Below are 26467 nucleotides of genomic sequence, written 5' to 3' on the forward strand. Positions count from 1 at the left end.
AGCCTGGGATTCAGATGTGGACTCTTCTTGTCTTATTTTGTGAGACGTACATGGGCCAAGTGTCTGCTTCTAATAACACCAACTGTCCAATGTAAGTTAATGTGTGGATGTGAGCATGAAATGTTTCTGTCCTCCGTGTTGTATCCAATGAGATAACATCGGTGTGTCTTGATTTGTCTGTTTGCAGACATTATATGGCAAGTGTTCCAGGCATTCTTGAATCTGGATCAAAGAACAGCTTCTGTCTGAGCCTCTCGCAGCCCAGCTATCCTGTGTTGTTGAAGGTCATTTTGAAAGGCCTGGACAGCCAGAAGATTCTGCTGAGGAAAAGAACCAGCAATGGCTTCCATAAATGCTACCAGTTTTTGGTGATTTCCCATATTGAGACAGGTGTTGGGGCGCTAAAACAATGAAGTAAAGAATGTGTACATGATTGTTGTTTGGCATGCCTCCAAGTGAAATTAAGGTTTTAAAATGTCTTCCAGGTTCCTTCAGTGAAAGCAGAGGAGCAGCAACTAGTTGAAGTGTCCGTGAAAGGCAAAAGTTTTTATTCCAGAGAAATCAAGAGAGTGCTGATCAAAAATTTTCAACCAAAGACAATCATCCAAACAGATAAACCGATCTACAACCAAGGACAAACAGGTAATTTTTAGCTGGTCTACTAAGGTGATGACAACGCAGGTATTTTTTTCTCACTATAAAAATTAATCATTTACTTGAATACATTGATTGGAAAATGTTTTTTACAAAAAAGTCTATGGAAAAATCCAGAGTACCGTATTTTTCGGACTATAAACAGCTACTGTTTTCCCTCGTTTTGAACCATGTGGCTTGTAGCCTGGTGCGGCTTTTCTGTTCAAGTTCAGCATAAACGAAACCATGGTTCGGCGTTGGAGACGGAGGGCTGTGTCTTTAATAAATCCAACAGATTTATTAGGACCCAGCCCTCTGCTGCCCTCTGCTGGGTCCGTATTAAAAACCGGGAGCGGCGGAGATACCAGCGGCTTATAGTCCGGTGCGTCTTATATAAGTGTGTTTCCACTATTTTATTTATTTTTTATTTTTTTTCTAAAAATTTGTAGGTGCGGCTTATAGTATGGTGCGCTCAATAGTCCGGAAAATATGGTATTTATCTGAGTTTTCACCAAGTTTGCACTGACTGATTGATCTGTTAAAAGCACAACAAACATTAATTGAAACTTGTCTTGATTTGGGAAAAATGTTCTCTGATTACACAAATTTTCCCTTGAAAGATGTAACAATATTTCCAGAAAACAAAACTAAACAAGCAAGGAGAGTAACACCCTTATGTGTTTAAAAAAAATAACAAACTGTTGAACTTTTAAAACCAGTTATGTCAAAAACATATTCTTGTTCATCTGTCTTCTAGAAAGTGGTAATGTGGGCTCTCCATCGGTCTGAACCGATGGAGAGCCCACAATCACCGTAGCAAATTGGCAGATTGTTTTTCTGGAGAACACAAACTCTACCAGCTTGTAAAGGTTATGAAGATCTTTTCCTTAACCTTCATATAACTTCTGTGAATTTCAGTGGAATTCAGAGTGGTCACACTGGGCACAAACTTGAAACCAGTCGAGGGACATGTGAGTACTTCCATTGTCTTTTTATTTTTTGGTTCAGCCTCAAGTCGCCTCTGTTTCCGAGGTTTGTAATGACCTGGTAGTGGCTTTATTAAAAAGAACAACAAAAAACATTGAAACAATTGAGGGAAATAATCTTAAAGTGTTTTTGTATTTGTGAATCACTACAGAATTCAAATGAAAGAAAATAAAAAATTAAATATCTCTCTCCTCTTTCTTAGTATGACACCATTGTGATCAGGGTAAGAACACACCAACAAACCATTTTTTATGTTATCTGTTTATAAATTTATTATTTGAGCTATCTGGGAATGTCTAGAATCCGTTAAATTTCCTTTAGTAAAGAAACTGCTTATTCAGGCAGAGTTGGTTCAGAATTGAAACATGTCACCTGTATATATATTGCTGTAAAGATTTCACCAGAAATCAATGTCATAAAATAATATTAAGGAAGAGCAAATGAGAATAAAGTAAAAATTTGCTCCAGTTTATTAATCAATCAATCAATCAATCAATCAAATTTTATTTGTATAGCACATTTCAGCAGCAAGGCATTTCAAAGTGCTTTACATAATTAAAATAAAAACAGCATGTGAGAAAGAGTAAACAGTGAGAAAGAGAGATTTTGAAAAAGATTTAAAAAAGATAAAAACATTAAAAACCCCACTAACTCACCAAACCAAACTGAAATCTGACATTTTATCTGCACTCTCATTAGGTAACAATCACCTATGAGCTTTATTCAGAACTGACTTATTAGTTTCCTAACTGCCTTTTCCTTGGGTGCATCAACAGGATCCTCACAACAACAGGATTGCACAGTGGACAAATCAGACGGCAGCTGCAGGAACCATTTTGCAGCTGTATTACCCTTTGGGCAGCGAGGCCCTCGAGGGGTACTATCGAATTATTGTACAAATAGGCAGAAACAGGGTGTTTCATAGCTTCAAGGTCCAGAAATATGGTAAGCTAAAGCTTTTTTCTTCCTTTTTTTATATATGATCTGCTTTTCTAAAAGTTAAAAGAAAATATTTTTCTTATGTTGTTTTCAGGTTTGCCTAAGTTTGACGTTGTAGTTACCATACCTAAAGAAATAAGTGTTGGGCAAGAAACCTTTGAAGTTACAGCATGCGGAAAGTGAGCAAAAGACAAGGCCTTCTCCATGCAAATCTGAGGCAGAACCCGTCTAATAAGAAGAGTATTTTTTGCTGTTCTTTTCTATTAGTTACACCTACGGACAGCCTGTGGATGGAAATGTCACACTCAGGATCTGCAGACCTCTGAGGAACCGGAACTCCTGTAGAGCTCCCACCAGCTCTAAAAATGATGTCAGCATAACTTCTCTCTGCAGGACAACACAGAAGCAGGTGCAGTTGCTACAGTTACAGTCTTCATATAAATCATTAAGAAAGAAAGATATTTAATATCATGTATGTTTATCTTTTTTTTCCCCAGACAGAATAGTTTACAATGTATAAACAATGTGGGACCAACTTTTATGTTAAGCATCTTTTCATTTTGAATAAACATTCAGGCTTTAGTGTCTGTTTTCTTCTCTGAATGATTCAATCAGAAGAGGCAATGCAATGCTTAGCATAAGAAACAAAGCAACCTTGAGATGCATCTGGTTTAATTTTTCAGAAGTTGAATCTGTCTTTTAGTCTTTCCACTTGCCTCATAAAAATGAAAGGAATTACCAATTGATAGACTAATTGTTTGATGATACTTTTACTTTATTTTTTAATTGTCAGCATCACCATATTTTAAACTATTGCTGTTCTGCCCTTTTAACCCACTATGTTTCCCACAAAAAGTATTCATATTCATCCTTATCGTGCACAGTGCAAACACTCTACCCGTCTACTTAGTGCCGAAAGTGGGAAACTAAAATTAGCAAAAACTACAACCTCGTCACACACACTTTGGGCTAGTAGTGTCTTAAAGCATTCTACTTTATTAGATTTTTTGTGAATGGGGTACTGCCACTGCGTACATCCCTTACACTCAACAATGAGTAGGACTCCTGGTTATGGAGATGACCACATCACTCCAAGTTGGACATATAGGTTGCTGGGAGACCAAGGGAAGTTGCTTACATGCAAAATGTATTTCTCACACGGTTAAAATGTAGCCATGGCACTGTCAATAAGGATGGAAAAGGATGAGGAATATTCTATAGGAATACAGCAAAATGGTAAAATTGTTAAGGAAAATGACTGGTTTTGTTGACATTGTTGGAGATCTGTGTCTGATGGTAGTTGCCCAATAAACTGTTTTCGTAAAAAATTGGAGCTGAGCAATAACACCTGCAATGTGGACATTAACCAAGATGGGAAGCATACTTTACCTCTTTGTTTGCTGTTTTCCAGGCATGCAACAAAGGCTGTGCCACGTTTGTCTATAAAGTGTCAAATTTTACCAGACCTGACCCAAAGCCATTTCTGCATGTGTTGGATCTCAGTGCCACAGTAGTGGACAGGTTGACATGTAAGTCCCACTTTTGTTCAGATTTAATCCCCCCCCCCCCCCCCCCCAAAAAAAAAAAAAAATTACTTCCAAACTAATTTCGAAAATAAAAACATGTTAATAAAAACAATGTTGAAGCATGCGAGTGTTGTAAAATGGAGGTTTTCTGCTGTACAGGTGCTTCGTACACACAGTGGGAGAGGATAAAGATAACCTACCTCGTTGGAAGGTTGTTTTTCAAAAAGGTCCCAAAGACTTACAGCCAAGGAACAAATCTGGATGGAAAAGTGAGTTCAGCATGTGGGGCAGCACCAGATGAGACTGTCTAAGTTTGTTGGACTCACAGTGACACGGTCTTATTTTATGTCCAGGTTAGAGTGGTGGACTACCTCGGCAATCCTGTACCTCAAATGACGGTATACCTTTTCGTGGGTAAAAAAGGCTCCCCTTTTGTTGCGGACGCTTTAAAAACAAATCACAAAGGAATTGCCAACTTTTCTCTTGAAACAGAAGATTTCAGAGGGGAGATGCAGCTCTACGTACGTATGAGAAAGCTTTAAACAATGTTTGTGCACTCAAAACTGAGCCTGTCTGTTTTGAGTGCACCTTAAATGTGCACTTTAAATGTGCATTTTTCTTTATTCTGTTTTTGTCTAATTAGGCAAGCAGCACAGACAACCTGGAGGCCCCAGGAAAGAACGTCCCCTACTATGACGTTGCAACGGTCACAGTTTATGAATCTGGTCCTGGTCCCTCAGCATGCGGGTTTCTCAGAGTAGTTCCAATTGACAGACCACTTCGCTGCTATAGACAAGAAGAGATCACTATTCAATACAGTCTAGAGCAACATTTGGGGAACTCTCTGGACATAGTATATCTGGTGAGTCAGTCTCTGCTTTTTTCCGTTTCTTATCTCCCCAACGAACGAACAGTAACAAGATTTTTTCAGATGTAAAAATCAAAAACTTTTACGAAAGATTAGCATTAGAAGGGAACGTCTTCCCATCTGTGGAGAAATTCAGTAAAACCTCACATGACAATATTACAAAAATGATATGTAATCATTTCATAAACACATGAAGACATTTTCCATCACAAGCCTCAGGCAAACTTGCTCTGTTGCCAATTACTACCAACATTTCCTGCCCTGTCACTTTTGTTCATGCCTCCAAATTAACCAATTTATACCCATGCATTTAAACCTTGCATTAACAACTGATTCCCTAATTAACATATTTGTACCCTTAATGCTGCCTTGTCAGAGCCGTTGTAACCTTGTGGTGAGGCCCGTAACCACCACCACCTACCTAGAAGTAACCATAAACCTTAAACAACTCTACTTATTTTTATTCTTGATCCTTGTTTTGTCACCTGATACAGAAAATTGGTGATAACGTTTATGATTCATGAACAAACCAAGGGAACTTTAAATGCATCATTACTCTAAAGAGCGAAATGAAAATATTAAAATATTCAAACATCAAATCTAGACATGAATCTTTGCATAAATATATTAAATTAGAATAAGCCAATTCAATATGCCAAGATTTGATAAAATTCTCTAATTTAGAAAGTAAATAAAAGACAGGGTTGAATTGTGTCTTAGTTATTCTTTCCAAAGTATAAAAACGTAATTAATTTCAAGGTTTATTTGGAAAAAAAAATCCCAGTGCATTTTTTATAACTGGTAGCTCCTGTTGAACTCTGCAGATCTTGTCCAGAGGAATCATAGTACACCAAGGATTTGTTCACCTGCATATGGATTACCCAAGTATGGCTGCACCGCCTGGTCCAATATTTTATTAGTTCCATTGAATTATGGCTGTTGAGAAACACCTTCTAAACAACACAATCAATGCTCTGTTTACCCTTTCAGAAATCCAGGGTGAATTCTCCTTCAATTTGACAGTGCGGACAAGATATGCACCTTCCATCCAAGTTGTGGCGTACACCGTTCTCGAGTGTGAGCGAGTGCTCGCCCACAGTGAAAGGTTTTACACCAAGGACTGCTTTAGCAACCCGGTTAGTGGCCCTACCTGTCTGCTAGCAATAGCAGCTAAACACACCTACTTAGGAGGTCCAAATTATTGGCATTCGGTGTGCTTTTTTGTTGTTTTTATGTATTTCAGGTGTTGCCAAAGTTTCTACCTTCTCCAGTCTTCGCTGGTGAGGATGTCAAATTGTGCATTAAGGCCAAGCCTAATTCAGTATGTGGGGTGAGCCTCATAGATCTGAATCTACTCGCAAGGGCTGATGTAAGCAATCTGGACGCGAATCAGGTAATTGGAGACATGAAGCAAAGAGGGGTATGAGGGATAGTTCAGGACTTATGAGACGGAGTTGTGTTAAAAGCTTCTGCACAATTATTATCTTCCCTACAATAGATGAATAGATGGATTTAAATAGAAAAATAGAACAATCCTAGCAACAAGACCAAGGTTTCATTAATAGATATATGGAACAACGTCCAAAAGTCCCAGAAGTTTCATTGACACCCATTCAAACTTCATATACTTTGTATATGTGTTTCACAACACAGATATGTTGAATCTATCTGTTAAGTGGTTATTCACAAAGAAGACCATGACTATTTTCACAAAATTGGACCAAGGAGGTGGTGCATCATTATCTTCCAATGTAAAACACACCAGGAGCAGAAATTATGAACTGTTTCTGGTCAGAGTACCTGCCTGAAAGACAATAAAGTGGTGTTAATACAAAATGTAGTGGTTTAATTGATTTTTCTATGCGAATTTCAAAAGATTCTCCACAAAAAAATTAGACAAATTGAAAGAAAACAATAATTTTGTCTTGTAGCAAATCTGTAGAAGACATTTACCATATTTTTTTGTCATAGGTGTTTTTTTCTCCTTCTTCAGATTTATGGATATCTGCCCATCAGGAAGCCAGAGCCTCTTCCCTCTGAACTTGTGGATGAACCTGAATGTGTAGAGGTGAAACCAAGGACCTCTTATTTTGCTTTCACCAACCAAGAGAAAGAGGATGCCAACACAGTTTTCACGGTATCACTACCACACATTCGTTCACTTTTGCATAGTTTTTAGGCACGTGTTGTTGTACTTGTACACTGGTTTTAATTTTTGTTGGCAATCATTGATTTTGTACATTGCTCAATCCAGACTCAAGGACTGCAGCTGCTAACAAACTTGCCCATCCAAAACCCCACATGCCTCAAACTGGGAGGAAAAAAATATCATGAAGGTTTTTATTTTCTAACTGAACCATTTGAACCCAGTTTCTGTCCGGCATAGTAGGCTAAATCACATTTAATAATTTAACTTTACATTGCATTTTCTAGCTATGTTATCAAGAAAGATCAAACCCCAGTATTCAGAAAGAAGGGCTTTGGAAAGGCGACCAATTCCTGATCCAGGAAGACTTTCATACACCTGCTATGATGAGCTGGAGCCCGTGTACAAACTTTCCACCGAGACGTGGCTGTTTCACCTGGTGAAAGTTGGGTGAGATGTAGTTTTAAAAGCATTTCATCATTTTTAAAAGGGAAAATGTCTGTGATTGCTATGCCTCAGTGAAGATTATTGAGAAAAAGAAACTGACTCCATTTTAAATCTAATCATGTGCTTAAATTTGACCACCTGAGACAGTGTGTTTGTGTTATTGCTGCTCCAGAGAGACGGGACAAACCTGTGTGTCTTATGCCGTCCCCAACATTGTCACCACCTGGAATACAGAAGTCTTCTGCGTGTCGCCTCACGCTTTTGGTTTGGCCCGTCCTGTGCTGCTTAGTGTCTTCAAGCCATTTTCATTAGATTTCAAGCTTCCTTACGTCATGATCTGGGGCGAGAGCCTCAAACTGAAGTCGATCGTCCATAACTATCTACCCACCTCCCTCAAGGTAAAAGATGATTTTACATAAACTAGTTAGATAATTAAAGACAGGAAAAGGAAAGGATTCCTAAATGGCAAACTGCATTTTGTATCTTTAGTCCAGTGCAGATTTGAGAAATTTGCATATGTGGTTTGTATGCTTTTATTTATTTATTTACGAACAGGAAAAACGTTTCATTTAACTCTAACTATGCTAATGCTGCGTAATATATCATACACCAGTCATTATTAAAATTTTAGTGTGTTCACTATCACAATCATAAATGACAACTTGGATGCCATATGTAGTGGGTCTCTTATTCTAGGCTTTAAAATTAATATTAATCATTTAAGATTGATTAATTTATTTCTATGTTTGACAAAGATGCCAAGGATCGTGTAGGTCACATGGACACAAGATCTATGAAAAGGCAATATGAAGTGAGTTGATCTGTTAAACTGAACAGGATGAAAATGAAAACTAAAGACTGGGGTACACACTATTTTAGATTTGAAGTGTCTTTAAGAGACTGGTGCTTTTTATTTTTATTGTTACACTGAATAGTTCATACTTTGATCTTTTTGTAATTTTTTTTCCAGATTGACTTAAAAAGTGTGCTATTGTTGTTACAGGTCACATTTCAAAGCTGCAGAAGAGTAATCATTAGAAATGCACCAATATGAATATTTTAGCATCTATATCTGATATTAAAACTGCTATTATGACAGAATTTAAAAATATTTACTGTTATCATATCTGTATTTCCCTATATTTTCGACACTGTGTAAAAACAACCACACCATCTTCGCTGCTCTATAGATTTATTATAATTAAAGACCTCATAATCATGCTCTGATGCCTCAGACCCCCAGTCTGCATTTATAATACCCAAATGGGTCCCATTTAGGTAGGAAATTAGATGAAAATCAGGAACCAAATGAGATTGTCCACAGGCTGTGTAATAGCCCCTATGATAATTGTCTTTGTGGGTTTTATGCAATTAACTCTGGGTAAAAAGTAGGTGAAACATATATCTTGTGCGATTTGTAACACATTTTTGTAATACCAATTTAAGACCCAATTCAGCTTAAGTGGTTTATATTGTATAATATATGTTTATATTCCAGATAAAAACGTCACCCTGAGATGGGCAGATAGACTTTCTGCCCATCTAGCATTAAAAAAAACTCTCAGAAGCCTAAATGTATCCAGCTGTAGCTCCTATGGTTCTAAAAAATTTCTTCTAAAATATTAAACGATTTTGGAAATATATGTAGCCTGTTCAAAAAGTGAACTCAACTTTTTCATCAACAGATCAAAATTACTGCAACTGCATCCTCAAGTTACATCCTTACTCCCCTGTCTACTGACCAGTGTACGTTTTGTCTCTGTGCGGGCGAGCACAAGGTCATCCGCTGGACCTTCACTCCAACGTACTTAGGTAGAGAAAAGGGAAGACTTTTGCATAGAAAGTGGCCGAATGATTTTCCTTTGTTCATTGGCTCATTTTCATTCACTACAACCTCTCTGCTTTCCAGTATTTTAGGAATTAACAGAAGCTGACCTTTCTTTCAGGGGATTTGACGGTCAGTCTGACTGCTGAGGCTGTGTCTTCTCAGACTTCTTGTTGCGATCAAGAAGTGACGGTGCCAGAAAGTGGTCACAGCATTGTGGTGACGCGACCTCTCAAAGTGAAGGTTGAAATAATGTCTGTTTTTATAACAATAAAAAAATAATAATCCAGATGTAGAAATATATATGTATTACTGTCAAAAACATATTGACTCATTAATGTCATTAAGGAGGTGGTGCTTGCTCAGACAAAGAGAAACATCTCTCTTCAATCTCTTTTTCAGGCTGTTGGATATGGAATAATAAAAACACACAGCTGGTTGCTCTGTCCAAAAGGTCAGTATGGGTTTGCATATACACAACATGCATGATAATTAGGCTTCAACTTCTGAATCTATAATAACAATTGCTGTCTAGAGAATATGTTTCATGGTGCTAATCTTCCGGTAGGGGTTGTGAAACTTCATATTTTGACACTTTTATATTAATTGGCTAATAATTGGCTAATAATTATCAGATGACTTGTGTTAGCATATAGAATAGAATAAAAAAAATTCCAGGTCAGTTGATGAAATTATTGTGATATCCCAGCAAAAGTAATGAACCAAGTCAGAACACTGCAGATTTGTTTTGCAATTCGCAAACTTGGCAAATTAGAAAATACTCAGAGCAGCTTTAGAACCACTTCTTCCCTTCTGCTTATGTTTAAAATGCTGTTTTTGGTTTTGCCTGTGCGCAGGACACTGTTTAAGTGAAAAATTGGAGACACATATCCCCAACAATGTGATTAGTGGCTGTCTGAAGGCCAAAGTCTCAGTTTCAGGTAAACTGGTTATATTATCCAAGACGATTTATTTTCACAAAATAATGTTGGGACGACACCTAAAAATGTGCCTACAAATCGATTTGAACTCAAATGTCAGAGCATGATCATCTTCCACGAGTCTGTTTTTACACAGGTAACATCCTCAGCCGCAGTGTGGAGAACCTGGGTGATTTGCTGTATCTGCCGTACGGCTGTGGGGAGCAGAACATAGCTTTCATGGCAATTGACACTTACATCCTGCACTACCTCCAAAAGACTAACACTCTGTCCCAAGAAACTAAGAAGAAGGGAATCAACTACCTGACTACTGGCAAGTTTTTGATCACCTTTTGAATGCAGAGAGAAGTAAAAGTGGTTGTTAAATACATTCCTCCTGTCAGAGTGCAATCTTATGTTTGGTCTTTGACCTCTTTAGACATAAGGTTTTCGTCTTTTTTAGCTTCCTATTCACAGACATTAACGTACTTAAGAACACAGCAAACCAAAACTTAATCTCTACCTTCTATTGCCATGTGCACTATATCCAGACGTGTTATCACCGTTCTTGTACAGGCTACCAGAGACAGCTGGCCTACAGGAAGAAGACAGGCGCATTCAGCACATTTGAAAAAGGAGAGGAGAACACTTGGTAAGAACACAACTGATAAGTTTAGATCCAAAATGTTTTTACTGATAACCTTTAATAAAGATGGGTTTTGTCACAATTATTAAGCCCTCAAGTTTCACTTTGATATTGGTTATCATTGCAAACTTTAGTAATCTCACAGCCAGAGACAAGAAGCTGCTCTGAAGTCAGCCTTCAAAAGTCTTCACACCCATGTTAAATGTTTTTGTGATAAAAAAGAAAAAATAGTGCATGCTTCCCCATATTTCAAGAGGTTTTTAAAAAAATCTAGAATCTTTGCAGTATAATTCAGCCCTCAAAGTCAGAATTTTTTTAAAATGATCTTTTTCTGCTTCTTTAACCTTTTATGCACCACATTTCTGCTGCTGTTAAAGTTTCACTCAGCAGTCTCTGCTAATGTGCTGCTGTATTCTATTATTGCAGTGTTTGTTTGCTAGGAAAATGTCAAACTTTGTTTTTCTCTTCTCTAGGCTCACTGCCTTCGTGATGGTGACATTTTACAAAGCTCAGAGCTTCATCTACATTGATCCCAAGATTATTGAGGAGGCTCGGAAGTGGCTGGAATGCCAGCAGCGGGACAATGGTTGTTTCAAAGTGTCCGGAAAACTTTACAACAACTATATTAGGGTAACCCAATTACACAAAGGATTTTTGCGAAGGGCTTGTCAATTGATATCATTCTTACTAATAAGGACAGTTATACAGATGTTAATCTGTCCATGGTCCTGTCTCCATAGGGTGATGTTCCTGATGAAGTGACGGTCACTGCCTACGTCACCGCAGGCTTACTTGAAACCAACATACCAGCAGATGTAAGTTAATTTAATAGAGTCCAGATTTTGTGGCTGATTTATCAGAACCAAAAACTACTGATGGATGAAAATCAAATATGCATCCTGCATAATTCTAAATTCAGTGTACCAAACTTATCTGAAATGTCCCTTCATGTTCCGATCATTCAAATACTGCTTGAAAACTCTCTGAGGAAAAGAAATCTACACAGCTGTATAACTGAACATTGCTCATGTGGTCTTTCAATGGCAATAACTATGTTTTCTTTCATCTGTTAAGAATCCTGTGGTGAAGAAGAGCTTGTCATGCCTGAAGGACTACATCTATGATTTCAGCAACACGTACACCACAGCTCTGCTTGCATACGTCTTCACCCTGGCAGAAAACTGGGAGGCTCGCTGTAAGCTTCTGCACTACCTTGACTCGGTCGCGATAAGAGAGGGTGAGTCTGCTTCCTGATATAAGTCATCCAGGATGTGCCACCGATGCATGCACTTGTAATGCTAACACAGCTGCATACTTGTTTAGGGGATCTTCAATACTGGTGTTTGACACCAAAGCAAAACCCACGTTCTCTGTGTGTGGAGATCAGTTCATATGTGCTACTGGCCAAAGTCGGTGACTCTCTCTCTGAAGGAGACCTGTCCTGCTCCTTGAGTATCCTCAGATGGCTTATTAAGCAGCAGTCCTACTACGGAGGCTTTGAGTCCACTCAGGTATTGTGTTGGATTACAAATCAAGATGCTGCTCTTAAGTGCACATAACAGAAAATCAACATAATCTTACTGAACATGCCAAAAGCAGATATTCTACTAAAAGTCTAACACTTTCTGGTTTCCCTTAAAAGAATATTTTTCGGGGTATATTAATTTGCGCTTACTATTGTCATCCATCTATTATCTAATGTCTGGGACAGGGTCAGGGATAGTAAATGCTGTGTGTGTTACATGTTGTAGGACACAGCGGTGGCTATTAAAGCTATGACCCTCTACAGCTCTAAAGTTTTGAATCGAGAAGGTTCCTCCTCTGTGACTGTGTCATCCCCCACTGATCACCTGTCTTTCCAAGTGAACCAAAACAACAAGTTGGACCACCAGGAGCTGGTGCTGCAAGGCCTGAAAGGAAAGTACTGGCTGAGGGCTGAGGGCACTTCATGCTCTGTAGTACAGGTCAGTGACTGAAACAGTTGGATGATGGTCAAAGATTAAAAAAAAAAAAAAAAAAAATCATACTTTTCTGTTGAAAAGAAACGAGATAAGGTTGTTGAAAAATATCTTAACTTCCAAGTTTCATCTGGTTTCCAGGTTACTTTTGTTTACAACGTCCCTGTTTCAGCCGTTGTCAGCAGTCTCAGCGTGGAAGCCAAAGTAGAGATCCACAACTGTTGCCATGACCGCTTAGTCACGCTGAAGCTGAAATCCTCGTAAGTAAACAAGAAAGTTACTGTTGCAGACAGGAAGACTGTTGTCATCTAGCCATTCATCTTTAATACATACAAGGTTTGGGGGTTACTTGGAGCTGCTTCTTTCAAAGCAGTCACTATTCCAAATTTGTGTTCACTCTAGACATGTCATCAGTCTATTTCAAGGACTACATAGAGATAAGCAACCACACCACCATGCTATTCTTTTGCGCTGTTGGGGAAAAAAGCTAGATTAGTTGGAGGAAAAGTGTGAATTCACAAAAAGAGAAAGGCACACAAAACTTCACCAAGAGAGGCCTCAGCAGAGATTTGAACTTGCAACCTTTTTGCCCCACAATGTCACACTATTATGACACAATAACTCCTTCCATCCATTTCCTATACCTGCTTAATTCTTGTACGAGTTGAGAGGATATGGGAATGGTTCACTATGTCCAATGGTCATTTTGCACCAATCTGATGGTATCTGACGATACCAATCTGATGATTAGGTAACAGATTTAAAGCAATAAACAATATTTTGTCGTGGAGCTCATGTGTCTATTTATTCAATAATTTAGCAGCAAAAATGTTTATTGAATTGTAAATTAATTCATTTTTTAATCAGAAAAATTGCAAAATTTTCTGTCTGTCCCACAGAATCTAAAATATTTAGATATTTATCAATAATCAATACCAACATGTATTGATTTCTGTTGATTTAACATAAACCTTGGGATTAAATGGCTTATCAAGAACAATTCCTCCTTGAACATAATCTTAGATGATGGCATACTTAGCTCATTTCATAGACACTGAACAAAAGACGTTGGTGTTAAGAACAAGAGTGTGACCATTTTCATCCTTGCCTAACAGATACAGTGAAGGCCGTAGCTCTACCAACATGGTGGTGCTGGACATTGCAGTGCCCTCTGGATTCTGGCCTGTCCCCGCATCCTTGTGGAATGTGAGTAACTCTTTAATGTGAAGTGAAATGTTGCAATAAAGTGTGCATTGATACAATTCCAATAGAAACTTTGCATACACTCTCACACATGACTGTGACTTTAACTTTGTGCTGTCATTAATCCTATTTGAAGACGTTCGCTCTGGCTATGTGCGAAGCTGCAAATTTCAGTCATCCTTAAAGGGATTCATATCGGAGATGCTTGTAATTCAGACGGAATCAAGATGCCATAACAGGACAATAATCCCAAACATACACCTGAACTGGTTTTAGAATGGATTAAGAAAGCTGGATTTAGCTTCTTGATTGCTCCCCAAAGCCCTAAATTTAGAGGATATTTAAATTTTATAGAACATGTAAATAAGAGACACATCAGTTGTAATAAATCAGCATATTTAAATGAATCTACCAATTTTGCCAAGATGAATGTTCAAGTGTCCAGTCAGCAACATGTCAGAACCTACAATAAGCTTGTGTCCCAAGTGCAACTTGTTTAGATTTGTTGCTGTTTGTGCCTGTAATTAAGCCTCCATGTATAATTTTGACCATTTGAGGATAAGAGATAATCCATATCCTAACTTGTGCACCAAAACACACTCACATACATTAAACATTTACCTGAATGTCTTCTCCTCACAGCTAAAGAAAGGGGTGTTGGTGAGCAACGTTGAACACAAGGACGGTCATGTTTTTGTATACCTACAGGAGGTGAGAGGACTTTAGCGTGTTCTACAGCAGATGCTGCTGGTGAAGTTTATTGCCTGGAGTTGAGGTTTTTTTTTTCTTGTTTAGTTACAAAAGGATATTCCTGTGTTCCACGAGTTGGAGATGATTCAGGAGTATGATGTGCAGCACCTGAGGCCATCGACGGTCACCATCTATGATTACTACTGTCCAAGTAAGACTGCACAGCTTAGTGTTCAGCAAATCACGCGATTACAGATCTGGATATGATCGAGATTAAATATGTTTGATCATTTAGTTAAACTTCTTTTTTCTTTTCTTTGAAGGTGTCAAGGGTGTGACAGAATACTGCGGAAAGAACTGCTACAAGATAGCGAATTCATATGATCACTATCAACCCCAGGACAACAGATATAAACCCAACCACCAAAACCGTCATGACCACCAAAGCCACCACCATGACTCACATTACCACCCAAGCCATCAGGAACCGCCCCCACACAGATATCACAGCCGGCGCCGCTACAGCCACCACTTACTTCCCTTCCACCGCTATAGGCATGGCAGCCACAATCTCTATCACAACTACCCCAGATATGACAATGACTATGACTATGACTATGACGACGATTATTACCGTGGCTAAAACAAGGACTCAGTCGTCCAACAGGCATGACGTCTCTGTTTAAAATTCAGCTGGTTATTAAACTGGCTACATGCACTGTTCAAACTGCAAATTTTCTGAGATTTTACAAATTATTCTATATATATATAAATCTAAACATTGAGGGGTATAAAAACATAATAAACTGATCTGAGTGGGACAAAAAACCTGCCTTATTTTTTTCACATTCTCGTCTGCTCACGCAGCTTTGTACTTCGACAGTTTGGTATTATTATATAAGCAGAAACAAGCACTGGTTGAAATGAAAGAAAGCAATGGGTAAATGGTTGCATTTTACATATTTTGTAAGAAGCTGGTAGAAAATGTGTCTGTGATAGAGATGAGTCTAATCATGTTTTTATTCCAACATGGTGTTTTCAGGGTGATGTGTGCTGCTAAGGAGGGGCCTGTCCAGGGCACCCTTCCTATTAGCACCACCTCTGACAACAGGTTCAGGTCCTTAATTGAATAATTCAAAAGAGCATTCAACAACAATTTAAATTTAAATGTGAAAACTGATTTATTTTGGTGCTGAATCAACACTTGGCCACATACAATTTCATTTCCTCTGGTCTGGACGATGACGGTCAATGGAGAGACCTGCTGAAACTGCTGTTCAGAGGTCACGCTGTCTAATCCATCCATATTTGCAGGTTTTCATCTGAAATTAATTCCATGTTTTCCTTCCAGGATGGGACCTGTCTGTCAGTGTTTAAGTCTGGGTTTTTAACCCAGTTTCTCCTAGACATTTTGTTGCACCTAATTGTTTTTTTTTTTTTCCCTCCATTCCATTCAGCCTTTAAAGTCAGTTAAGTTGTTTCTCTGATTAAGCCACCAAATGAGTTTCTACTCTACTGCAACTAACTCTCTTTTCTGGATCATGTTATTTATTTATTTTTTTTTCTGTCTCTCTCTGCTCTGTTCTTTCAAATGGGACATTTTAATTTACAACACTAGTTCTTGCACACAAATATCTCTTTTCCTCAACGGTTTTTTCTTCTTTCTGTATTTTTCTTTAAAAACATCACATAAACCGGGCTCATAAAAGGAATCACTTTAACATTTGCCACTGAGCGTTATTAGATTATTGTGTGCAGAAAAAGAAACCGGGAAAGTGCTTTCGGCAACATGACGTCACTTCCTGTATGTAGGGGGAGACCAAATGACAGCTGGTTTGTTTTCATCAACAAGGGGGATCCAGTGTGGACATAAAGGTACGTACGCACCTACCATCATGTCATTGTCTGAGCCCAGCTCAGAGTATTATCACCGTCTTGGAGAACATTAACACCACATTTCTACGGTTTCCATCTGTTCTCCGTTTCGGGCTCCATCGAGCCGTTGCTCCTGCTGCTGGGGGTCAGACTGGTTATTTTCAGAGTAGACAGGACTCTGACCGTGAGATACAAGCAAGATGTAAAGCTTAGTAATCTGTCTATAGTAGTCATTCCCCTGTTTATGTTTTTACTGTAAACGGGAGCTGTTACCATTCAGATTAGGTTCGCCATCCTTCTGCTTTTAAACACCAGATTCCTTTAAGAAATCGGTGAATTTTAGACTCGATGGGGCCTTTTAATCCAATTTATGAAATGACAACATAAACATAACGCGTTGGTGCTTTCGGAAAATTATTTGCATGGGATCGGCATTATTTATTTTCAAAGAAACATTTCACATATGCTTAAGTCAGTAACTTTTTTGTTAGATTTATCCGTGGTTGCCAAGTGGATTTTTTTTTTTGTGGTGCGTTCGAGTAAACTCGATTGTCGGAATTTCCGATTTCCAAATTGGTGAATCGGGAAATGGATTTCGTATTGACGTCACACCCATCTGGAACTGTGCTTCATATGCAATTTCTCTTAATACTGTAAATATGTACAAGTCAGTGAATGAAATTTGCAAAATAAACAGTTTTTTGTGTTTCATTAAATGGTTGAGGGACACTGTGCTGTACCTTTTTTTTGCATGTTTTTTTATTGCAATAAAATAAAAACAAGAAAAGAAAAAAACTTGGCTATTCAGTGAAGGATTTGTAAAATTATCTATGCTGAATTTCCCATTCAAAAAGTATACATTGAAATAAAATAATAAAAGAGAAAATCATATTGCTATTCTAAGGACAGTGCCAGAAGTGGTAAATTCCATTTGAAAACGTGTTGTTTTCACCACTGTTTCATACTTCAAAATAAATACAGAAGTCACAGAATATTAAATCTTTTGGTCATTTGTATCATAAGTTAGGCAAATTGATACAGGTCTTATCCGAAGGCCTAAATTGTTTCTGGTTTTCTGGTAAGACAGTAAAGAATAGAAACCCATGCAGCAACACGTGGAGAAGGGGCAATTCTGCATTACCCCTTTGTCCATACAGTCATATAAAACTCTGCCACTTTCTGTAAAATCTTATTAAAAATGCTTTAAATTGTAGGAACAGCATGATGGAGTGTTTTTCTGGGGTTTCAGATTGTAATTATTTAAAATGTTGTGTTACTTTTATACACAACTGGCCAAGAGTGGACTCTCCATTTTAGTGGATATAAATCTAAAGATAAGGAAACGTTTGTGCAGTGAAATATTAACTGTGGGTTAGAAAATCCAATAAAAATAAACTTTTATTAATGAATAAATGTCATTTATATTTATGAACTGCCTATCAGTGTTTTCTAGAAGTTATGGCAAATGTGAAATTTATGCTGAAGAAATAATGCGTTTTGATTTACAATAGAAATCAACAAAGCTAGTTTAATGATGAGCAAATTGCAGTCTCTTTATAACTGATTTATGGAATTAAAACAGCCACTAGCTCAGAAATAGATATTTACTGCGTGAAAAGGTGTCTGAATAAAAGTGTCTCTGTCATCTTGCTCACAGCAGCTCTAATGGAGCTCTGCTGTTTTGCACTAATGATCTTTATTGGTGAGCATGTCAATGACCAGAGACTGATCCTTGACCTTGTTTGTTCTGCAGTGACATGCGGTGATCCTCCTCACTTATCTGGTCAGACAAGAGCGCCAACAAGGGGAGCAGCGTTTTCTTTCTGCAGACTTCTCCTCTCTCCTTCCATCCATTCTGGAGTAAGATGTTAACCACTTATTTAATTAGTCGCAGCTTTGGTAGGACATCCAAGAGATGATCTGTGTAGATGATTATATCGGATATAAATCACACTCATTCCGGTGTTTCTGACAGGTCGCCCGTACAGAAACAGCACCAGACAGCTGATTGTGGCCACATCAAACCAGACACTGGTTCAGGTATGGCGACTGAACCCCCACTGTTAGAAAACACTGTGATGTCACTTTAGGCAGCTGCATAAGACACTGTAATATGATCCTTTATATTTTTATTCAAGCAACAACTGATACATAATTTATGTTTCCCTCCAGCATATTCCACAGTGAGGCTCTGCCTGCCAAGCCTTATAAAACAGATGCTGGTCATTTTAATTATGGGAAGTCAAGTGATTATCTTGGTCCACGTGCTACGGTTTCTTTTTCTACATTTAAAGGGGAAGCCTTATGTATTTTTCTGGGCACATAGTTACATTTTCTAGCACCATCAATTACCTTCACTTGTAAAAATGCTTTATATAGCAAACAAGTTCAACAGACGCGCAGTTCCACCAGCTGTTTGCTGTTGCTACTAGTCTGAAGGAACTGAGTGGGGAAGGCATAAGGGAGGGTGTTAAACTTTTTTTATTTTTAAAGTATTGTTAGAGTCCTTTCAAGCAGAAAAGCAAGCATTAAGTATGGAGGTACAATGAGCATTGGCAGAAAAAAGCAGTGCTGTGCTCAAGACCGCTCTGGCTATCATCCATGTTATCCAATTAATTTGTTTACAGTTGCTCATGTGTAATAAAAAAAAATAGGCAATAGTTATTCTGAACCCATCCTTATCAGATTTAAAGGACAGAGTGTAAGAGCATGCTGTAAGCACTGCCACTACTCTGTGTTGTTTGTTTACAGAATGCATTGAGAAAAAATATCAACGAAAACAATTATAAAGCCTCAAACCATAATGATTCCACTGAAAAATAAATATATTTCCTAAATTTATTGCATGTTAAATAAAATTACTACAGCGCTCCCTTCTTATTTTTTTTCTTTTCCAAAACCAGTTCTTGAACTACTTAACTATGTCTACGTCTTATGAAGTCAAATCAACAGAAAACATTGCAAAGATCTAGAGGTCCCTAGCGGTGAGATAAGTTCTTGAAGGGTTGTGACATTTACCTGACATTCGTTTCCACAGCTGAAGAGGAGGCCGCTGTTCAGGAAAGCGTCATGGAGCCTCCAGAAGACAGGGAAGGTCGTTCCTTTGTGGAGGTTATCAATGAGAAGTACAGCCCAGAAAACTTCCCGTACCGCAGAGGCCCTGGGATGGGAGTGGTGGTGGTTCCCACTGCAGGTCTCCAGGGTTCCCCCATGAAGGGTGAGATGGAGAGGTCACCTTTGCCTTGTTGGCAGCATACTTATTTTATTTCTGCTGAGAGGCGTTTTGTTATTTATTGGCACCAAGTTTTACCCTGTGATTAAAATAATCAAAGGATTTGTTCATTCTTGCACAATGACTGTATGATGAATGAATATTTTCTTATGTTTTTATTTTATTTTCATTTATTTTTTTATGAATTTTTTTTATTTTATTGTATTATTTCTGTCTCAAACCAATAACATTGTTTCTATGATGCCTCACCTTGTTTTGGTTTTGAATTGTTTCAGTTTTTACATTTCCTGAAACCACTGGCAGGTCAATAGAAGGAAATGCCAAACATTTTTCCCCCCACTAATTATAACCATATTCGCACAGATGCCCTGATAAAATGTTCTGTCACATCTATGTCTGACATGTTAATATGAAGTATTATGGTGGCTTTTTTTTTTAAAAGTAATAAGAACTACACACTTGAGGGAGCAATGTGACATTTAGCATATTTAACCAAGAACACTTCACTTTAAAAACGGCTGCAGTTAAAAGTAATAACCTAATCAAAGTCTGAATCACAGGGTGTTCTGTGGTGTAGCTGGCAGAGCATCTTTCCTTCTTCTCTTTCTGTCCATTTCTTGTCACTAAACGCCACTAGTGCTAAACGTACATAAGTACGTTGTTAAATATCATTTATTTGCTGCTGTCGCCCTAACATCTGACTGCTTAAACTGCACAGAAACGACCGCCTTACAAATCAAAACTACCATGATTGACTTTATGAATTATTTAATTTGAAGGGTGAGATTAAATAAATGTACTCTGTATCTAACAAATTGTCATGAAGTAAAGATATTTATTTAAAAATTGTACATAATTAGAAGAAAAATTCTTAATAAATTATTTTTGATGCGTGCATCTGAAGTTTTAATATGTTCACACATATAAATATCAACTTTGAGACTTTTTAAATTGTATTTAATTGTGGCTGATGTCCACATTGTTCATATTTTAAGCTTCTGCTTGTTTGGATTTGAGCTCAAAATGCCACGAGCAGAAACGTCCTGCAGGAGTTTAGATTTGTCAGCAGTATCTTCATGTCATTCACAATGGATCACCTGCAGCCACAAATTCTGTTTTCCTTCTCTCTTACTGCAAGGAGAGAAAAACCGATCATTTAAAAATCAAAGCTATTTTATGCAACTTAAATATAAGGCCTGCATTTTTTTTTCACAAACAGACATATGTAGAAAAACTATTCTTTCCCCTCTATAGTTGTACAGTCCAGTTCTGCATCCTGAACTACTCCTGTAACTTCTAAGTGAAGTGTTCACTCTGAACTTCCAGACCTAGTTGTGTTCACAGCCCTTAAAAAAAACTTTAAAATGTCCCTCTGTCCCTCACACTAGACCGTCTGAACTTGCCCAGTGTGCTGGTGCTGAATGGTTGTGGGATCAGCAAAGCAGGAGACCAGGCTGAGATCGCTGCCTTCTGTGCTCATGTCATTGAGCTGGATCTATCGCACAACAATCTTCAAGACTGGCAAGAAGTAACTTTGAAATCTATCAGTCCTTTCTGACTGTAGATAGTGTTAATAATATCAAATTAGGTTAAGCAATGACTATTTATAGTTGTTGTTTTTATTGTGTTGAAACAAATGTGTAAAAAAAAAACAACAGAAAACTTTTGAGTAGTAGGATTTGGACTTTTCCTCACAGTCTTTCCGGTGTTAAATCTGAAAACAAAGTTAGATGTATGCAGGTTCTCAACCCCTCAGTGTGACATATTTTCAGATTCCCAGTTTTTAAAGCTTTCTTTGTGTGTATCAGATTAAAAATACTGATCCTATTTTTTTCAGATCAGTAAAATTGTATCAAGCATCCCCAATCTGGAGTTCCTCAACCTGAGCTCCAACCCGCTGGCAGGAACCACTCTTGAGCCGCAGTGTGCTGAAGCCTTTTCACGAGTGCGACGCCTTGTTCTCAACAACACTCAGATATCCTGGGATACAGTGATGCTGCTGACCCAGAACATCCCTGAGTAAGAAGAGCTACACTAAATCCCTGCTTTTAAAGGAGTGATGTTACGTATTTGGCTGCCTCTTAACTGGTTGGTTGTTTTATCATTTATTATTTATTCCTGTAAATTTAAGTGTACATCCAAAACAACAGATGAATAGTTTCACCAGAAACTAGGTGTGCGCACTCTTCTGAGATCCATTGTATGTCTCTCCCTGTTTTTCCCTTCAGTGTGTATTTTCCTCAGCCACGGCTGGACTCTCCCTTTGTTCTTCTGCAGGCTAGAGGAACTGTTCCTGTGCCTTAACGAGTACAGTAGTGTGAGTGCCTCCAGCGTGGCCTGTCCCACCCTGCGCCTCCTTCACATCACAGACAACAGCCTCCACGACTGGGCCGAAGTGGGCAAGTTTGGCTCCATGTTTCCCAGCCTGGACACTCTGATCATGGCCAACAACAACTTGGCCTCCATTCAGGACAACAAGGATATCCTGGCACGACTCTTCCCCAACCTGCGCAGGATCAACCTAAACAACTCAGGTCAGTGGGTCGCAGCGTGGGCTTGTTTTGATTCGCTGTTAGACTCTTTGAATTAGTCTCTTATGATAGTTCTATCTTGAGGATTAATGTTGCTTTAGCTGAGTGGTTTCATTTTGTATTGTAGAGATTTAAAATTAGGATTCAGTATCATGGCAGCAGATAATTTTAGCACAACAAGCATGGGTCTTTTTATTATAAAAACTTTGTTCTAAGAGTCCTCTCCACACAGCCTTTAATCTCAAGCAGTGTGTCTATTTACAGGAGCAGAGTGAAAGCTGTTTTCAGAGGGAGAAGGACAAAATCAACATCAGAGAAATGTTCAAATTATTCATTTCCATTCATGTATCAGACTGCAATTGTCTGTCTGAAGTGTTTGCCACCTGAAAGCCATCCTTCATCAGAGTTATTCTTTAAATGACAAATGTATTTGTTGTAAAGATTATTTGGAAAGTGTATTCAGCAGCATTTGGAGCAGTTTTCTTGCACAAGCATAATGTGCGGGCAGGCAGGCAGTACTGTATTAATATACCGTAATTTCCTTTTATAATACTTTGTTACATTTTTTTTCAAATTGATCTTAAAAGGACTTGTTCTAACTTGAGTATAAACGTCTCCCTCACAGCAATTCTGCCGGAAACAAAAGCCGCTGCATTGAACTGCTTCAACACCTGAAAACCCTTTATAGGTTTTCCGTAAAAACGTCATGTCCGTTCAGTTGAAAGTCGTCGCTCAACTTCTTGGTGCATGTGTTGTCAGGTCTCAACCGATGGGAAGACATTGAGAAGCTGAACTTCTTTCCAAAGTTAGAGGAGGTGCGACTGCAGGGCATTCCCTTACTGCAGCCTTACACCAAGGCAGAGCGCCGCAACCTCATGATAGCACAGTGAGTCTCATCCGTCACGAATAAAACCATTTGAGACTATTTTTGTCTCCTATTTTGAGACTCATGTGAGACACCCTAGTGCATAACTTGCTCATGTTTACATGGCTCTCCTCAGGCTTCCCTCAGTGTCCCATCTAAATGGTAGTGTTGTGACTGACAGCGAGCGAGAGGATGCAGAGAGGTTCTTCATCCGTCACTACCTAGACTGCCCCGAGAAGGAGCTACCGTTCAGGTAAACTGCACAACCTGTTTGTCTTTTATCATAGCTTCAAAAGTGAAGTGTGTTTTGTGTTTGTTTGTGGAGTAACCAAAAAAAAGAAACCTGCTCTTTCCGTGCCCAGATACCATTCCCTGATAACCAAATACGGCAAGCTGGAGCCGCTCGCTGAAATCGACCTCAGACCTCGCTGCAGGGCTCAGGTTGAAGTTCACTGTGAGGAGAAAGTAGAACAGGTTAGTTTGGTAATGATTTAATACCAAAAATACCGTCATAACGAAGTACTTTGGGACAAGTTTCCCTCTAAACAGAGAGCAAGCACTGAAATAATCTTGTAGCCACTTAAGGCTAGCCAGTCCTTGTCTTTATTAGGACCAGAAATGTATGTTTCTGAGCCCAAAAATAACTGTTGCCATCAAAGACTTTTTTTTTTATTTCATAGCGTCCATCAAATTGAGCTAAACAAAAATGTTAAGCCAGTCTTGACCAACCCATTTCATGTTGTTTAGTTGGAAGGTCATATAACTGCATATTGATTGAAAATTTGCGCAGGCGTTTATGATGAAACAATGGTGCAACTCTGGTTCCATTTGGCTTTGTTTCAGCTGTGCATCCGTTTGGACCAAACCGTTGCCGAGCTGAAAAAGCAGCTGAAGACTGTGGTCCAGCTCTCCACCAACAGTATGAGGCTTTACTACATCGACAAGGACAGCGCCTTTGGGCCAGAGGAATTGAAGTACAACAACCGGGCTCTCCACTCCTACAGCATCCAGGACGGTGGTGAAATACTGGTAGTGCCCAAGACCAAGTAGAAGCCTTTTGTTTAGAAGCTTGATAAGAAAGATTTAGATGTCTAGAACTATGTTGATTGCTTAATTGTTATTGCTTGGAAACACTTCTGAAACAGCAAAGGTGGCGTGTCTTGTTGAATGGAGAGAGGCAGTAAAAGGATGAACGCCATCTTGGAGACTGGAAAAAGAAACTACGGTGGGCCGCCGGTTGGCCCTCGCTGAAAGTCCGGAGATGATATATTTCAGCTTTATTTAAAGAGAAACTCACGTGAGTTGAAAGATTTTTCATGCTAAAGGCTAAGAGAGCAACATGGATTCTGCTTGCAGCGTTAGCAGACAGGAGGGCACTGCAGCAAATCTCAGCTGCTTATTTATTACACGGCATCCACCAAAGCACCTTCACGGACAAATGCCCAGCACTGCTCGCTTGCCCACCTGTTCAACAGCTACCCTGGTTTTGGCATAACAAGAACCTGTTGCCATGTGGAGACGGACGGCTGCTCTCAGGTGCACTTTGGCCTTCGATACTACAGAAAATCTGCCTAAATTAAAATGTCAAACGCAGGATGGGGGATAAAACTGGGTCCAATTCTGTTGGAGGATATTTTAGTCATGTTTTTACAGTCCTTATGAAAGTACAAGAAATATTAAACTGACCACCCCACCAGTATTGTGTAGCTTACATAGACTGATGGTCCACGATTGGTGCTTTTATGAAACAATAATCGCAGTTACAGTCTAGTTTCCAACCAGAAATTGATATAAGCTAAGTGTAAAATGTGTTTCCTGTTGGCAAACAATAAGAAAGTTGATAGGAAATGAATAGAAAGAGCTTAATTATACCAGTTTATCACAACAAATCCTCAGCTGCCAATATTATGTAAAATCACATTACACTGAGATGTGATATTTGATATCACAAACCTCTTCTTTAGTGTATTCACTCACACAACCACAGGTGTTTAATGTTGTATGCTGCCCCCTGCAGGCCTCTTTGTGAGGCAAAACGTGATGCATAAACACAACTTGAATGACAATCTTTGTGATCAGCCTTTATGATTAGACAAGTGTGTTTGATTTAACAGTTCTCATTTAGTTTTGTATGTTTAATAATTCAAAAAGGGGATTCTATTCGGCAGATTAATTTATCTCTCTACAAACAGTAGAGGCCGAGAGATGTTGGTATGTCTGATCAGTATCATCATCTTTTAAACGTACATTTCAATTTTTATTGCATAAGCCTGCAACACATTCCAAATTAGACATTTCAAGTATTTCAGAGTGGAGATGTTCTGTCATCTGAAAATCAACCAGTTTTCTTTAAAGCACAACAGTAAGAAGTTTTCATCCTCTTCAGACATTTGGTTTTAAATTTCTCCACAGATTCTCTTTTTTACATCAGATCATAATCATATTTGGGACAGTCTCTTTTCTTCCTCTGCCATAACTTTGTAAGGTATGGAGAGTAATATTTTACACTGCCTTTTTGAGAAACGTGTGAACCTCCTAGGGGAAGACCCACATGTTGTTCTGAAATCTCTGCTGTGCTTTTGTGCTTCAATGCAGATATTATAGAGGTGGAAATGAGGGCTAGGTAAAAAATTAAAATAATAATAAAAAATAATCCTAGCCTTTGGATGGGATGTTGACACTCCTGTTCATATTCCGTCTGTGTACAGAAATGAGCAGTTTAAGCCTGTGCACTAACACCATAGTCATTTCATGATATTCTGGACTGTTAAGGGAGAAATATGCAAATTCCATTTGTATTAAAGGAATATTGATTTAGTGCCTTGTTAATAATTCACACTTTTGCATAGTTTGCCAATTTGCAGTTAGGGGATTTTGTGTGACAGACCAAACCAAAGTAGTAGACTGGGGAGGAAGATTTATTTTACTTAATACACCTGTCATCCAAAATTCTTCTTCAGTTCTGAACCAAAGTGGGAATTATTGCATATAATTACAGGAAGAACAGTCACTCTCAAAGATGATCTGAACAGGTCACCTAACAATGCAACCCATATGTGTTTATTCACATCTCAAGTTGTGAATGGTTGCAAAAACTGCCCAAAGAGACAGGACAAGGCTGCACTGTAGGTGTTAGAAAGATGGAACCTGACACCACCACCTCTGTAGCCTGCAAT

The 26467-nt window shown here is 38.5% G+C and overlaps 2 protein-coding genes across 3 annotated transcripts; both read left to right on the forward strand.

Moving 5' to 3' along the window:
- Positions 1-15548, forward strand: LOC103140730 (alpha-2-macroglobulin-like). The gene is made up of 35 exons (XM_016673372.1): positions 1-91; positions 188-368; positions 486-642; positions 1552-1604; positions 1823-1843; positions 2397-2565; positions 2654-2738; positions 2827-2968; positions 3971-4088; positions 4245-4354; positions 4439-4606; positions 4729-4947; positions 5778-5838; positions 5944-6089; positions 6197-6346; positions 6947-7090; positions 7208-7289; positions 7387-7549; positions 7719-7944; positions 9232-9358; positions 9493-9614; positions 9774-9825; positions 10229-10312; positions 10449-10625; positions 10868-10943; positions 11411-11567; positions 11678-11752; positions 12012-12174; positions 12261-12448; positions 12689-12901; positions 13037-13155; positions 14011-14101; positions 14741-14809; positions 14894-14999; positions 15112-15548. The coding sequence occupies exons 1-35, from the start codon at positions 15-17 to the stop codon at positions 15429-15431; spliced, it is 4611 nt and encodes a 1536-aa protein (XP_016528858.1). The 5' UTR covers positions 1-14; the 3' UTR covers positions 15432-15548.
- A 1018-nt stretch (positions 15549-16566) lies between these two features.
- tbcela (tubulin folding cofactor E-like a) lies at positions 16567-26224 on the forward strand. Of its 2 annotated transcripts, XM_007555950.2 has the most exons (11): positions 16567-16663; positions 18417-18523; positions 18639-18703; positions 19701-19880; positions 21284-21423; positions 21733-21914; positions 22173-22429; positions 23186-23312; positions 23428-23544; positions 23654-23765; positions 24135-26224. In XM_007555950.2, exons 4-11 carry the CDS (start codon positions 19733-19735, stop codon positions 24339-24341), a joined length of 1290 nt encoding a protein of 429 aa, XP_007556012.1. In that variant the 5' UTR covers positions 16567-16663; positions 18417-18523; positions 18639-18703; positions 19701-19732; the 3' UTR covers positions 24342-26224. The 2 variants fall into 2 exon arrangements, with proteins under 2 accessions (XP_007556012.1, XP_016528865.1); XM_016673379.1 differs by lacking the exon at positions 18417-18523 and having other exon boundaries at positions 16647-16663.
- Positions 26225-26467: the final 243 nt, after the last annotated feature.

The sequence above is a fragment of the Poecilia formosa genome, unplaced genomic scaffold (assembly GCF_000485575.1).
Source record: "Poecilia formosa unplaced genomic scaffold, Poecilia_formosa-5.1.2 Scaffold74, whole genome shotgun sequence".
Lineage (NCBI taxonomy): Eukaryota > Metazoa > Chordata > Actinopteri > Cyprinodontiformes > Poeciliidae > Poecilia > Poecilia formosa.

Excerpts from the sequence above, each read along its gene's own strand:
- LOC103140730 (XM_016673372.1), top strand. The coding sequence starts at position 15 with ATGTGGACTCTTCTTGTCTTATTTTGTGAGACGTACATGGGCCAAGTG. Across the intron at positions 1,605-1,822 it reads TGAAACCAGTCGAGGGACAT|TATGACACCATTGTGATCAG; the intron begins GTGAGTACTTCC and ends CCTCTTTCTTAG. Across the intron at positions 4,607-4,728 it reads GAGGGGAGATGCAGCTCTAC|GCAAGCAGCACAGACAACCT; the intron begins GTACGTATGAGA and ends TTGTCTAATTAG.
- tbcela (XM_007555950.2), top strand. The coding sequence starts at position 19,733 with ATGGAGCCTCCAGAAGACAGGGAAGGTCGTTCCTTTGTGGAGGTTATC. Across the intron at positions 21,424-21,732 it reads ATCTTCAAGACTGGCAAGAA|ATCAGTAAAATTGTATCAAG; the intron begins GTAACTTTGAAA and ends TATTTTTTTCAG. Across the intron at positions 23,313-23,427 it reads CGCAACCTCATGATAGCACA|GCTTCCCTCAGTGTCCCATC; the intron begins GTGAGTCTCATC and ends GGCTCTCCTCAG.